The 14241-nt window shown below is 46.1% G+C and overlaps 1 protein-coding gene across 1 annotated transcript in view; it reads right to left on the bottom strand.

Moving 5' to 3' along the window:
- LOC134406573 (trafficking kinesin-binding protein 1-like) overlaps nt 1–13941 on the bottom strand; it is a 30016-nt gene extending 16075 nt beyond the window's left edge. The window contains exons 1-5 of the mRNA XM_063138058.1: nt 13761–13941; nt 4854–4930; nt 3832–3948; nt 2955–3055; nt 1625–1733 (exon numbers count right to left, since the gene is read on the bottom strand). Of these exons, the coding sequence (XP_062994128.1) occupies nt 1625–1733; nt 2955–3055; nt 3832–3948; nt 4854–4930; nt 13761–13899 (543 nt within the window). The 5' untranslated portion in view covers nt 13900–13941. The remainder of the gene's footprint in view (nt 1–1624; nt 1734–2954; nt 3056–3831; nt 3949–4853; nt 4931–13760) is intronic.
- Between the last annotated feature and the right edge of the window lie 300 nt (nt 13942–14241).

Genomic DNA, 14241 nt, shown 5'->3' with positions numbered 1-14241 from the left:
TAATTCACACACACACACACACACACACACACACACACACACACACACACACAAAACTCTCCATGATGTATGGGATTGATAGTGCACTATTACTTTGAATGGAGCCTTGCAAGACTGTTGCACAAAGCTAAAACTTGGTTGGCGTACACCTTTTTTCTTTTAATTTATTAATTCTTCAAAACTTTTAATATGTTGCTCTTCACCAGATTTGCTTTTAGGGTGGTTTATACAATTAAAATATCGGTCACATGATAAAACAAAGACAATTGACAAGATTGTAATATATCTAAAATGTAAATGCCTGAGAGAATAACAAGAATCTTGGTCCTCTTATCTAAAAAACGAACCAAAGAAAGCATCAGGCAAGCCTCCCTGGGCATCCTCCATAGAGAGGATGCCACAGCCCCAAAAGCCCCCTCTCTGCTTATCACCCGCTTCACCTCTAACCAAGAAGGAAGCATCTTGGCTGATGACCTGAGACTATGGACAGGATGGAAGACGGTGCTCCTTCAGGTACCTGGGCCAAGGCATTTAGATCTTTTAAAGTACCACTTTGAACTGGGCTTGGAAGTGGACAAGGCATACAGGGGAACTCTTTTAACACTGGCAAAGATATCCGAGTAGTGCCACTCAAAATCCTGGATGTATTCATTACTAGTTGGGAGGTTACCAGGGCATGTGCTTCAGTTGTCCATGCTCTGGTAACCTCCAGGTTAGATTACTGCAATGCACTCTACGTAGGGCTGCCTTTGAAGACGGTTCGGAAGCTGCAGCTCGTGCAAAATGCAGTGGCCAGATTGATTTCGGGAACCAGAAGGTTCGACCATATAACACCTACTCTGGTCCACTTGCACTGGCTGCCTGTATGTTTCCGAGCCCAATTCAAGGTCGTTTTGACCTATTAAGCCTTACATGGCTTGGGACCACAATACCTGTCGGAACGCCTCTCCCAACGTGAATATACCCGGTCACTACGTTCAACATCTAAGGTCCTCCTCCGGGTGCCTACTCCAAGAGAGGCTCGGAGTGTGGCAATGAGGGACAGGGCCTTTTCGGTGGTGCCCCCCAGACTATGGAATGATCTCCCTGACGAGGCTCGCCTGGCGCCAACGCTGCTATCTTTCCGGCACCAGGTTAAGACTTTCCTCTTTGCCCAGGCATATGGCGGCACATCTTAATCACCCACGTTTATTTTAACGGTTTTTAATGCTTCATGTATGTATGTTCTGTGTTTTAGAATTTTAAATTTTGTATACTTGTTTTTATCTCATTTTAGAATTTCCATAAACCGCTCAGAGAGCTCTAGTTATGGGGGTGGTATATAAATGTAATAAATAAATAAATAAATAAATGGATGACTGTGGACAAATATTCCTTGTCCAGGAGAGGCCAGAGCTGGTGAAAGCTCTCTGTGCCACTGAGGCTACTTGAACCTCTAGTGACAAAGCTGGATCCAGGAGAATCTCCAAGCACCTTTGGCTGATCATCTGGATATGTCCCAAGTAAATGTGACCATTACTATCAATCAGACTTCCATAAGCACCCCCAAAGCCTCTTCCTGCCACACTGCCACATCCATAACCATCATAAATACACACACAGCTCATTGGAGCTCAGCCCTCACCTCTGTGCGCAGTTTCTGGTTCTCTTCCTCCAGCCCTTTTAGCTTTTGCTGCAGGGCATCATATTGGAAACACTGCTGCAAAGAGAGGGCAGATTCGTTCCTTCGCAACCTGTTGGGGAAGAGATGAGGCCATTAGAGGAGCAGAGCACAGTTGCATATGACTGCTCAGTCCCCTGAATTAGTGCTTCATTTCCAGAGAGGGGGATTCAATTCAGCCTGGAAGCCATGCATGCTCCCTGATCTGGAAATTACTCCCAGATGGATTCGGCCTAGCTGCAGCTAGGCCAAATCCATCGGTGGAGTAGTGTTGAAGGCTTGAAAGGAACTCTATTATATCCTAAACCCAAGGGATTTGTACCCTAGAATTCAACACAGATGTTGAATGGAGGCGAGTGGTGTTGCAGCTTGAGCATTGAATTTGGGCCGGGAACACCCAAGCTCAAATCCTTGCTCAACCATGACGCTAACCTTGGGCCAATCACCACCTCTCATCGCAGCCCACCTCACACACAGGGCTGCTTTGAGAATAAAATAGGGGTAACTGCCCTGATTACCTGAGAGGAAGAGCAGCACACAGATGCAATAAAGAGACAGACAAGACCAACATTCGTGGCCAACATGGCTGAAACTCGTGCACCGGCAGGGAGCCAGTGCCAATCAGAACCCTCGAAGTTGCGACTGGATGCAGCCATTTTGTTTAGCCAACATGTGCAGCCAATTTTTGTTTAGCCCACACAAAGTTTATGCAGGAGAAGGGATTCAAATGCTGTCGTGCCTCCGTGCCTTTCTGATGTTTTCGTGTGTTAAAGACAGAAACACGTATTATAGGGGCTGAGGTAACAAGTGATATGGTGGGAAGGCAAGAGCCAAGCAAGTAGAGGAAATGCATGCAGATTTCCTCAGCCTCCTTGTCCAACCATAACTCTTCACTCCTTCGGCTGACCCCAGCCCCAGAGGATGCAACTGCTGCCTAGCCAAAGTTTAAAATGCCCTCCATTGTGCCCTATACATAACAAGAGATATGGGATGGGAGCAGTCAGGACAGTCCTCAAAACGTGCCCCATAGTGGCTTCATTTTTACCACCTGCTCAATGTATCTTCAGCCCCTGGATCAGCTTGTGGCCTAGCTGTAGGACGTTCCACACGTTAGTTTCTCTCCTCCTGCTGTCTGCCCCTTCCCACTGAGATTTCACTGCATGAGATGCCATGGGGGGAGGCGGGGGAGTCAATTCTGATCGTTAAAGGGACTTGGCAGGAAGGTGATCATACATTCTGTATGATTGATGTGGATAGAAACTATCTTTGCCCTACTTCCCACCTAGATACTCACGGGGTGGAGATGGCGGAGGCCGGTTCACTGTCCTCAGTGCTGCTGGTATAGAGATGCAGAAGGTCATCCCGCATTGATATCTCATGTCGCAGCTGCGCTATCTTGGGGGGAGAAGAGGAAAATGGGTCCCAGGAAAACAGGAAGACGAACGTAAGCCTGCATGTAGACATCTCACATTCTAACCTGGAAGCCCAAATGTGGTATTATTTCTGATGGCAAAAGAAAGCAGTTTCATTTTGTGTAACTGCAGTATTCCGCTATACCACAGTGCCACCTAGAGGTTATGTAGCGGGAAAACAGAAAAGGAAACTCCTCATGTCATGCTTGGATCTCAATTCTGCAACAAAGCAGATTAACACCCTCATATAGACACACCCTTACCCACCCACCCCAGTAGTTGGATATCCTTAGAAGCAGTATGGTGCAGTGCATAGAATGTCGGACAAAGGGTATGGAGACCCAAGTTCAAATCCTCACTCAGCCATGAAGTTCACTGGGTGAACTTGGGCAAATCATTCTCTGAGACTAACCTACCTCACAGGGTTGTTGGGGGGATAAAACTGGAGGGATGGAGAGAGAACCTTGCAGACTGCCCTGAGCTTCTTGGAGAAACTGGGACTGAAATGTAATCAACTAGAACAGAGGGCTCTAAGTAACCTTAAAAGACCATCCAGCTAGTCTGCCCATCTCATGAGTGAGCCAGCCTGAAGTAATCCAGTGAAATGCTTGTCCAAACACCTCCTACAACGACCTCCCATATCTCTAACCTGGCTGCATTCTGGGAGTCGACCTCTCGCACTTCCAGGAAATTCTTCACAGTGTCAAGCAAAACCCTTCTTAGGTTTTTCCCCTTAGACATGGGAAGGGGCTTCCTCACCTCCTCCTTTGCCAGTTCAAGTTGTTCATCCAAGAATTCATTGCGTTCCGACAGACTCCGGTTCTGCTTCAGCAACGATTGCCCGATGCGGGCTGCTAATTCCAGGTCGTGCTCCTTCTGCCAGGATGGGGAAGACACAGGCGCAGCCATGAGCCCAACTTGTTTCCTTCCCCTCACACCTCCTACTTGCCCCTTTCCCCCCGTCTGCCTAAACTTGCCCTTGATTCTGCAGCACCCTCCCCTCATCCATCCCCTTCTTTCCAAAGCCACACACACACCCAAAAAGAGATGCTCCCCGCAGAATCTTCCCTGGCCATTGAATAGTTAACAGCCACAAGGATTGATTGCCTGAAAACCAGGAACCGCCCTCACTTCTACTACACTAGGGTTGTGCACAGACCGCCACCACCCCGATCTGCTCTGGATCCCGATCCGCAACTTCTGGATCCGGTCCGCTCCTCCCCGCATTGATTCGGCCATGGTCCGCTTCGATCTGCTGCAGGGATCCGGATTGGAGCTCCGTGTTCCCCCTCCCATAGACTTACATGGAAAAGGCCCCCCTCTCCCCTCCCCACTTACCTGCCTCCGTCGCGTTCCGTCAGAAGTTTCAACTGAGCCTGAGGCCTCAAACAGGAAGACCAGACCCTGGTCTTCCTGTTTGAGACCTCGGGCTCAGTTGAAGCCGCCACCAGAACGTGACAGAAGCAGGTAAGCCCCCCTCCCCCCTTACCTGGCTCTGCCGCTGTCGCTGCACAGACTGCGGCGGCGCCAGGTAAGTCCCCCTCCCACCATACTCACCTTTTTTCCGGAGCTCCGGATCGAGGCGAAGGATCCGCTTCATCTCGATCCGCAGCTCCCCCGACCCGATCCGTCTCCACCTTTGTTGGAGGCGGATCAGGCCACTTCGCTATCAGTTCTAAGAACCGAAGCAAAGCGGAGCACAGCCCTATACTACACTTTGTATAGTATTTGGCCCAGTGTTTGAACACAATCAATTACAAAAAGTAGCAATGGAAGGATACCTCTTCCAACAGGCTGGTGACCGCCTCTATATCATGGTAAGTCTTGGTGATCCTGCCAACCCGTTCAGAGCAAAGCACTATGTGAAAGAGAGAGAGAGAGAGAACAACACTATGTATTGGACAAGGTTCAGCAATCTTATTAAAGGTGGAATAACTAAGGACAGCACACCCTGCACCAAAGAAAGTCAAACCAAAAGTAACCCAAAACTCCTACACGTTCAGCATGAATACAATCATTGAGCAATAGTCTGATTGTGCACCACTGACTAATAATGCATCCTGAACATATTATTTCACTATGGTGCCAGTTGCATTAGCTGCCTGTTTGATTCCAAACTCAATTTAAAGTGCTGTTGTCAACCTTTAAAGCTTTGAATGCTTTAGGATCATCTACATATGAACCTGCCAAAGCCCTGAGATTAGCCTCAGAAGCCCTAATGTCCATTATACTGGCAGTTACCAGAGAGAGGGAGCTTCTCTACCCGAGCAATTTATTGCACACTTGTGATTGGTCACTAATGGAAATTTGCGGGTCCTTTACATATAGTCATCAACCTCCAGGATGTCTCCTGTGCTTCCCCCCTTTATCCTGCTTTCCAAAAGATTGGAGGTAAGTTCTAATAATAGTTAATGGTGCCATATCGGCAGTGTGAAATGCCAGTGCTGCACTAAAATTCAGCCACTAGATGACACTGTTTCATTGAACATACAGAGCACTGCCAAGAAGGGAAGTTTTCAATTCTAAATCACATGTTCACTGTCTACATGTGAACATCTACATCTACATGCTTGGAGGCGGTAATGGGCTGGATGAGGAAAAACAAACTGAAGCTGAATCCAGACAAGACGGAGGTGCTCGCTGTCAAAGGCCACAACCTAGGTTTGGAGGTGTGTCAACCGGTTCTGGATGGGGTTACACTCCCCCTGAAAGACTGTGTTCGCAGCTTGGGGGTGCTTCTGGATCTGTCGCTCCAAATGACAGCCCAGATAGATGCGACAGCCAGGAGTGCCTACTATCAGCTTCGGCTGATACGCCAGCTGCACCCCTTCCTAGAGTTGGAAGACCTAAAGACGGTAGTGCATGTGCTGGTAACTTCAAGGCTTGACTTCTGTAATGCGCTCTACATGGGGCTACCTCTGTGCCTACTCCGGAAACTTAAATTAGTCCAAAATATCGCAGCCAGGCTGGTCACTGGTACACCTAGGGGTGACCACATTACACCAGTTTTAAAATCTCTTCACTGGCTGCCGATTAGTTTCCGGGCGAAGTACAAAGTGTTGGTTATTACCTTTAAAGCCCTACATGGTTTGGGTCCAGGCTACCTGCGGGATCGCCTTCTCCCGTACAATCCACCCCGCACACTCAGGTCCTCTGGGAAGAATCCACTTCAGCTAGCAAAAACTAGATTAACAACTGTTACCCAGAGGACCTTCTCTTCTGCTGCTCCCAGGCTGTGGAATGGCCTGCCAGAGGAGATTCGTCAACTTGACAGTCTTTTAGAATTTAAAAAAGCAATAAAGACTGATCTATTCTGCCAGGCCTATCCAGTGAAATTTTAGAATGTTTTCAGGATGTTTTAATCATGTATGGTATGTTTTAATTTGTTTTAATGTGTATTTTACCTCATGTTTTTATACTGTTTGTTTTACACTTTGAATTGTTTTAGTTTTTGTGAACCGCCCAGGGAGCTTCGGCTATTGGACGGTATAAAAATGCAATTAATAATAATACAGGAGCCCAATGTAAACCTGGAAAGACTATGGAAGAAGAAAGCCCAGTAATGGTGTGTGATTTCTGCTTAATGAAGCTCAGTGATGACTCCTCATTTGTGGAATTTTCTCCCTAGAGAAGTATATATGAACTCCTCTGTAGCTGCCTTTAAATGAACTATTAACACTTTTCTGTTTCACTCAGCTTTTAATTGATTTCATATGCATCCTGGTTTTTGGCTATTGCTATTGGGTTTTGTTCTGTTGCTGATTTTAATTAAATTTAAACTATTAATTGGGTTTAAAATGTTTGTGAGCTACTTTGGGAGGCTTTCTTGCACGGAAAAATGGGGAGAAATAGCCATTCTCTTGTCTGCAATGTATCTTGGCTCACATATTCCCACTTCTTTAGCCAAGATCATGCATCTTTAGTGTCATATTACCTATGCAAGTTAATGACACAGTAAACCAGATTTACAATAAAAAAAAAACAAAGACAGCTGTGTTGGCCATAAGGGGGGGAAACGCCAAAAGCCATTTAATGCAATATCTTTATGCCTTTATTAGGCCTTTAAGTAAGCCAACTCAAAGATCATCAAACATGTGCAAACTTCAAGATCTCCAGATCTCTTCATCATGCAAGATGTTACAAAAAGCTGGCTAGCAGGAGGGGTGGGGATTGGGGTGAGGGAGTCAGACTAGATGTTGCCATCAGGATGTCCACCTTGTCACTTAAGGTGATATGGAAGAGGAGGAGGGGTGCCAGGTATTCAAGTTGGACTCTGCCAGGTGATATGATGATTTCAGGTTCCGGTGCCTGTGGCACCACGGAGAAGAAAGGAGCAGAGAATTGAAGACCTGCCATTTTGAAAATATAAAATCCAGTTCTTAACTCAAAACTGTCTCCAGCCTGGGCAAATCAGACAGGTTCATTGGCTGGTGGAAAATACATTTTTATGACGTCAGTTACACAGGACAGAACGCTAATTCAATTTAAACACTGCTCTCTTCCACTTTCCATCCCACATTAACAATATTCACAAACATTAGAAAGCGTTTAAAGGTGTTTTTTTAGTATCATGTGAGAAAATGTTCTGCTCTAGCTTCTGAGGCAAGCTGAAGGTGTAAATTAAATTTACTAAATTTGGTTCGTGGCAAAGAAGCACATCAGTTGAAGGAAAAGCAGCTCATCTTAAACTGGGAGAAGAATTGAAAATACAACCAGACGGGATTGAGAGAGACATTTCCGGTGCCCAAACAAGCTACTTCACGCAGTTAACCATGCCCTGTTTAGCCTGTCTCCAAGGACAGTTGACAGTGGCAATCAAATCTGCGTGACTTTCTTTCTCTTCTCCTGCCACACACACACACACACACAAACACACACACACACCAGCCTCCGGGCACACCTGTTTTCGGTACCAAAGGGGCCTTAACTAAGCAACAGCTTAGTTCATGATTTTTCTTTACAGGGAAAACAATGCAATTTAATGAGGTGCAAGAGCAATTCAGCTACCTCTTTTATATGCTACTCAAATACATGAAAAATCAATGTTTCCCTGAATTCTGGTTGGGCTGAACTGGTGTTCTGGATGCTTCATCAAGTGCCAGTATCACAACTCCCCAGGTCCTGGTTCAACCCATTTTCCAGAATGTTTAGGACTCAGCAAATTGAAATCCTAACTTGCTCTCTCATTCAGATTTTTTTTTTTTAAAGAAGAAGATTCCACTCAAGGTCATACATGTTGCTGTAGGTAGATTAAGAGTAATGGTACAAAGCCTTTAAGGCTATATTAGTAAACTGTTTTATACAAAGTCAGGCCATTGGTCTAGTTAGCCCAGAACTACACTGATTGCTACTATTTCAGACAAGGTCCATTCCTAGCCCTACCTGGAGCTGCCAGGAATTGAACCAGTGACTTCCTGAATGCAGAGTGTGTGCACAGGAGAGAAGTCTGCAAATATTTGTGTCTAATTTTTCATTTTGTTCAAGCACAGTATGAGGAGGAGGAGGTGGTGGTGGTGGAGGAGGAGGAGGAGGAGGAGGTGAAGAAGAACATTCCAACTTCCACTGGGCCAAAATGAGACCTCACCAGATCAGAAAGAGCTTGGCCTTGAACCCAGTGTAGGCTTCGGCCCCTGCAACTGTTCCATAGAAACCACTGAAGAATTTTGTACTGCTAATAGCCGGAAACCTCTGTTTAATTTCCAGAGGAAGGAGAGCTGTGTTTCTGCAAGGGAACACCTGAGAGCCAATATGCCTGGGTTTTATTCAGAGCCATGACTCAAATCAGGCCTTCTGCTTGCCTGTTTATCACCCCCTCCCTGGTGATCAAGACTGGAGCATACTGCAGGATTATCAAGTGTTGTTTATTGCCATGCGATGCCGAGCTAAATCTATCTACTTCCAGTCACTACTGTCTGATATGCAAGAAGTAGGTTAGAGGGAGACTATCAGAAATGACATCAAATCCCATTATGCGGTTCTTGGAGATGGATGTTATGCAATGGGGTCAGGTCACATCAAAGCGGCCATGACCCCGGTTTCAGAAGGCCAAGAGAACATCCTGTCCTTTTCCACCAAATTGTCATTTAACAAGCCAGCCCCCTTTCCAGCGTGCGTGCCAACCGGCACGTCTGTGCTGTGGGAGGACGTCATGGTGGTCCTCCAGTCGGCATGCCTGCCCACCCTCTTCCTCCATAGGGGACCCCTCTGGCATCTCATCACACAACTGAACCATAATTGGAAATAATTAGAGCGTGAATTCTGGCAGAGGAAGGATAAACAACCCAGCTGCGCAAGCGCCGGCGGACTTCATTTACCTAGCTATTCAGCGCATAGCTTCTGTCCAACATGGACCACCTTCCTACCATCCCCCTTTGCCTCTGCTCCACAGGCTCAGAAGACAATCAGGTGCAGAAGTTCAACACTGTAGGACTCAAGATACAGTTAACGCATTCAGTTTTGGGGGTCTGGAGAGAGTTGCAGGGAAACAGTGGCTGCTCCCTTCAATACACAGCAGACAGCCTCTGTTTCAAAGCAAGTTAGTAATTCCAGCCTACCTTATAAGGTTGGTGCAAGGATATTATTTATTAATTAACTAAGTTTCTATATCACACAATAGTCAAAGCTCAAGATTACTAGCAATAACATATATGAAACCCTATTGCATTGAAAGTGCAAATTCCAAAATAAAAGTCTTTAGGAAAATGTTATCAATATATTCCACCACCACCACTACCCTTCATCCTTATAAAGCCTATTGAAGAAGCTAGTTTACACATTACAGCCATCACAGAGAATACATTTTAAATTTGCTCTCTGTACCAGAACTGGAGCTTGCACACATACTATTTCATATACAAAACTACTCCTGCTTTCTTCACAAGCTTTCTTGATTTCAGCCAATTTAGGGCGGGGGGAAAGCTTTTAGCATAATTATTATTAAATATTGGAGAGCTGGAATCCTTCCGTAAACCACCCCAAAATACTTCTACCTTCTGCCCACCACTTCAATAGAGGAGAGGAGAACCACTCCCCAGCGTAAATTATTGGATAAAAATACATGGTCTTTAAAAGATGTAGAGCAGGGGTGGACAGATATTAGATCTCCAGTTGTTTGTGACTTCATCTCCCAGTATTCCTCACTATTGGCCATGCTGGCAGGGGACTTCTGGGAGGTGAAGTCTCAAACAACTTGAGACCTACCTTCTTCCCACTACCAATGTAGATCACTGGACATTTGATGATTCAAAAGAGAAGTGTTGGGCCTCCAGCACTCTGTTATGGAAACCTTGGCCTCCAACCACAAATATGTCTGGGGAAGGTCACAGGGGACTGTATTTACTCAATACAGCAAGTCCATCTAGTTCATCATTCTGTCCTCAAAAGTGGGGAAAACCCATGTCCTTTTTGGCCCCAGTACTGAGGGATCAAAGACAAACTGCCCCTAATCATGAAGTAAGGAGGGGGGGAATACTCTGCATATACTCCATAACACAATCAAAATTTTGAAAGTGATGGAGACAAAGGAAAATGGAGAGGGGTGGAATTGGAAAGGAGGATTCAGAGCCAAACTCAAAACCATCCTACCCAAAAAGATGGCCTGCGGTGCTGCAACAGATGCACCTTGAATGCTACTTTCTTGTTGGAAAGGCTGGGTATCGAATCAATCAATCAATCAATAAAAATGCATGAGTTCTGGTGTAATTGCCCTGATCATTTGTGCAATACCATAGTCTACATGGGGCGTGAGATATTTTCAAAGCATTTTCAAGCCTGAAGAGATGGCTGCTTATCCACATATCCTCATGAGTGTTTTAAAAAGGCATGGAGAAAAGGGGATGGATGCCTCCCCCTCTAAGCAATGGACCGTCATACATTTCCATTTTGGTGAAAATGGAGCAGGCCAAAATCTTCCACTCCACCAACTTGTACAAGCAGCTCAGGAAAATGGAGTGAGCCGATTTCCCCCCTGAAGTGATGGAACTGAGTTAGCATTGTTGTGGCGATACAAAAGGGATGCCGCCCCTATTGTTCCACAGAAATCATCCTCTGTACCACTAAGGGTGGGTACAACTTACTAGGTGGATAATTCACTATAAACCAGCCTCAGATTTCCTACCTGTAAAACAGGAATAGAAAGACTGCTGTAAGGACCAACCACGTAAAAGTCAGCCAAACATTTCCCCTGTGTTCGAAAGGGGGATATAAGGGATTAATGAATAACACTGATTGTTACTTTTTTATTTAAAACAAAACACTTCATAAAGGCCAGAAGTCAAATGAATTGGGCAGTGAAGTCCTTGCAGCTATAGCAGGAATGCAGCTCGTAACATAGCCATGGAGCTTAGGGGACTATAAGATGGACAAATCCAAGGCAGAATCCTCTGTATCTCACTCTCTCTCCTCACCAGGTTCCCACCAAATAACCCATATACTACACCACTGGGTAACACTATTTATTTCAAGCAAGCCAGATCACATTCAATAGGCCCAGGAATGGAAAAATAAAACTAAACATATCCAAATCAAACCCAGGATCATTGACCTGGAGAGAAATTCCTCCCCCACCGCCACATAAAATGGTATTAGATGCTAAAGCGTGAAGCAAAACACAGTCTTGCCTAAAACGAAATGCGTTTCCATTTCACCAGTCTTCCTGCCTTTTATTGCAACAGTCCACAGATGCCTCAGAAGGAAGATAGCCTTCTTTAAGCTTCAATGTAAGAGTTTGATCATTATAAATGAAACAAGGAGCAGCTATCAGAAAGTAAACAATTGTGGAGACGGGTACACAGAATCCCTGACCCCCTTTTCCAGGCAGGCAGGCAACCCAAGTGTGGGTCATTAAGCACCCTACTCAGACACAAAAGCCGGAAGCAAGAGAAGGAAAACAGGCAAATAAGAACAGAATTGTTTAGATTGGTGCATACTACAGATCTTACAGGTATGTTCATTTGCTGATCCCATGAAAATGAAGTTTTAAACTGCCCCTGTGGTGCTCTATGTTTCGCTCTCAATTAAATGCGTCCTATGTTTTTGAAATATGTATTCTGCTCTTCTACAAAGATGGCAAAAGCAGCTGATAAAGCAAAGCAACCAATTTCACAGCTATACAATCAAATTAAACAAAGAAACAAACAAAAACTAAGCATGATACAGACAGCTGGGATAGCTTTCGTCAGGCTCCCTCTCTTGCCTGTTAAAGAACATTGTAATACCTACCAAACAATGAAGTACCTTCAGACAGAGTACCCCAAGACTTCTACAGAACCACTCACCTCTCACCTGGGGTGAGTAAGAACTGACACCCAGGCAAGCAGGGAAGTTTTACACAATGGTTCTCTCTTTTTGGCCACAACTGACTAATTTAGGGCAAGCAGGCTAGGGAAAAAAGTAAATTAGTAGCTTTCGTGGACTTGTTTACATGTCTGTCTTTCCTGTCTAGGGAAAGACAATTATTAGTACACCTACCCTATTACAGAACTTTTCTGTGGATCAAAAGGGACCTTCCCCAGTTCATTAACAGTTCAATAATCAAGAGGCAGATTCAGCACTCAGTGGCTAAAATGTCATCAAACCATGACACTGCATGTATGAATGAACATCAAACATCACAGTCGGAGTTTCTCCGTCACCTGGCATCACCTCATCCACAAGATTTTTGAGGGAAGAAGTAACATGTCCAGATGTGTTGGACTACAACTCCCACCAGCCCCAGACAATGACCATGCTGGTTAGGGATGATGGGACTTGTAGTCCAACACATTAGGAGAGCGTTGGGTTGGAGACGGCTGCCCTAAACTGCCAGGCCTTGCCCCATTCCTCTTTAGGCACTGCCACTAAAAAGAAATAAATCCTATCTCACACACAAACAAATGAATAAGTAAATGTTTGCAAGGAATTGTCAGGGTTTACAGAGTTCCTTTTCCAGCTTCTTTTGGGTGGGGAGGAGCAAGAGAAAGAACTGGGAACCAAGACAAAAGGAACTCTAAAGGTCATCTAGCCCTTTCTTCCCTGACCTGGTTTTCTCCAAATATGTTGGACTTCAGCTCCCAAGGTTGATTTAGCCTCAGTCGCCTGTTGGCTTAAAAGTGACCACACTCCTGAGCTCTAACGCCATTCCTGAAAACCAGAAATTAAACAGGTGAAGCCATTCCAGCCATGGAATGGAAGTGATGAGGGAAGCATCTGCCTGCAGATTTGTACATTTCCAGCTGATGTTGAGGCCACAAGAGCTGGGCGGGGGTGGGGTGGGGGAGAAGAGCCGGTAACCTTCGAGATGAAGCCCAGTAGGGTAGTAGTCACGCTTGCCAGTAAGCTTCTAGAAGAAAGAGGGTTACAGACAGAAGCAGCCAGTTTACCCCAGACCTCACCCTGCCCCCATTTCCGGATTCACTCACTGCCTTGAGCTAGAACTAGTCTAGACAGACCTTGCAACTACGTCCGTTCGGTGCCAACACAAAGCTGAGAAAGATTTTTTTGACAATACAGCATCCAGGTGCAAAGGCAGCGTGGTACCCCACCGGTCGGGATGCTGTGTTCAGAAGCATCCACAGGAGAACCGGGGGGGGGGGGGAACGGCTGAAGGTCAAGAACAGCAGCACACAGAGGGAAGAAAACGTACCACCCCCACCCCCAGCCATCTCAGGTGTCCCCCCCCAGGCACCCTCCCATTTACCCCTCTGTCTTACCCTCCTCCAGGTCCTGGGAGATTAAGTCCGGGTTATCTTCCAGTTCCGTATTCCCGTTGACTTCATCGTAAGAAGCAGGGCTGGTCCAGAATTCCATCCCCTGCGAGCCCAGCAAACCCCCTACCTCAGTGGGCAACATGGATCTAATGGGAGGTCACCCCTGCCTGCCTGCCTGCCCCGCTCCCTCTCTCTGCAAGGGGAGAAAAAAAGATGCAAAGCCAAGCAAACGCCTATAACGTGAGTGAGACGCCCACGCTCTCCTCCTGCGCTGGTTTGCGATGCAACCTCGGCTTGCCCCCACCCACCCCTATTTATAGAGTCTGCTGTCCACCTGCCTGGGAAGAGTCCACTTTAACCTGAGAAAGTGGGGGGGAGGGGTTCTGGAAGAGAGAGATGGGGGGAATGCAGGGGCACAGCTCGGCTGCCTCACCACAACTGCCTGCGCAAAGCAGATGAGGATAAAGGGCTTGCAGGGGAGCAG

The sequence above is a fragment of the Elgaria multicarinata genome, chromosome 11, assembly GCF_023053635.1.
Source record: "Elgaria multicarinata webbii isolate HBS135686 ecotype San Diego chromosome 11, rElgMul1.1.pri, whole genome shotgun sequence".
In the NCBI taxonomy this organism is placed as follows: Eukaryota; Metazoa; Chordata; class Lepidosauria; order Squamata; family Anguidae; genus Elgaria; species Elgaria multicarinata.
This window is presented reverse-complemented; position numbering and strand designations above follow the sequence as displayed.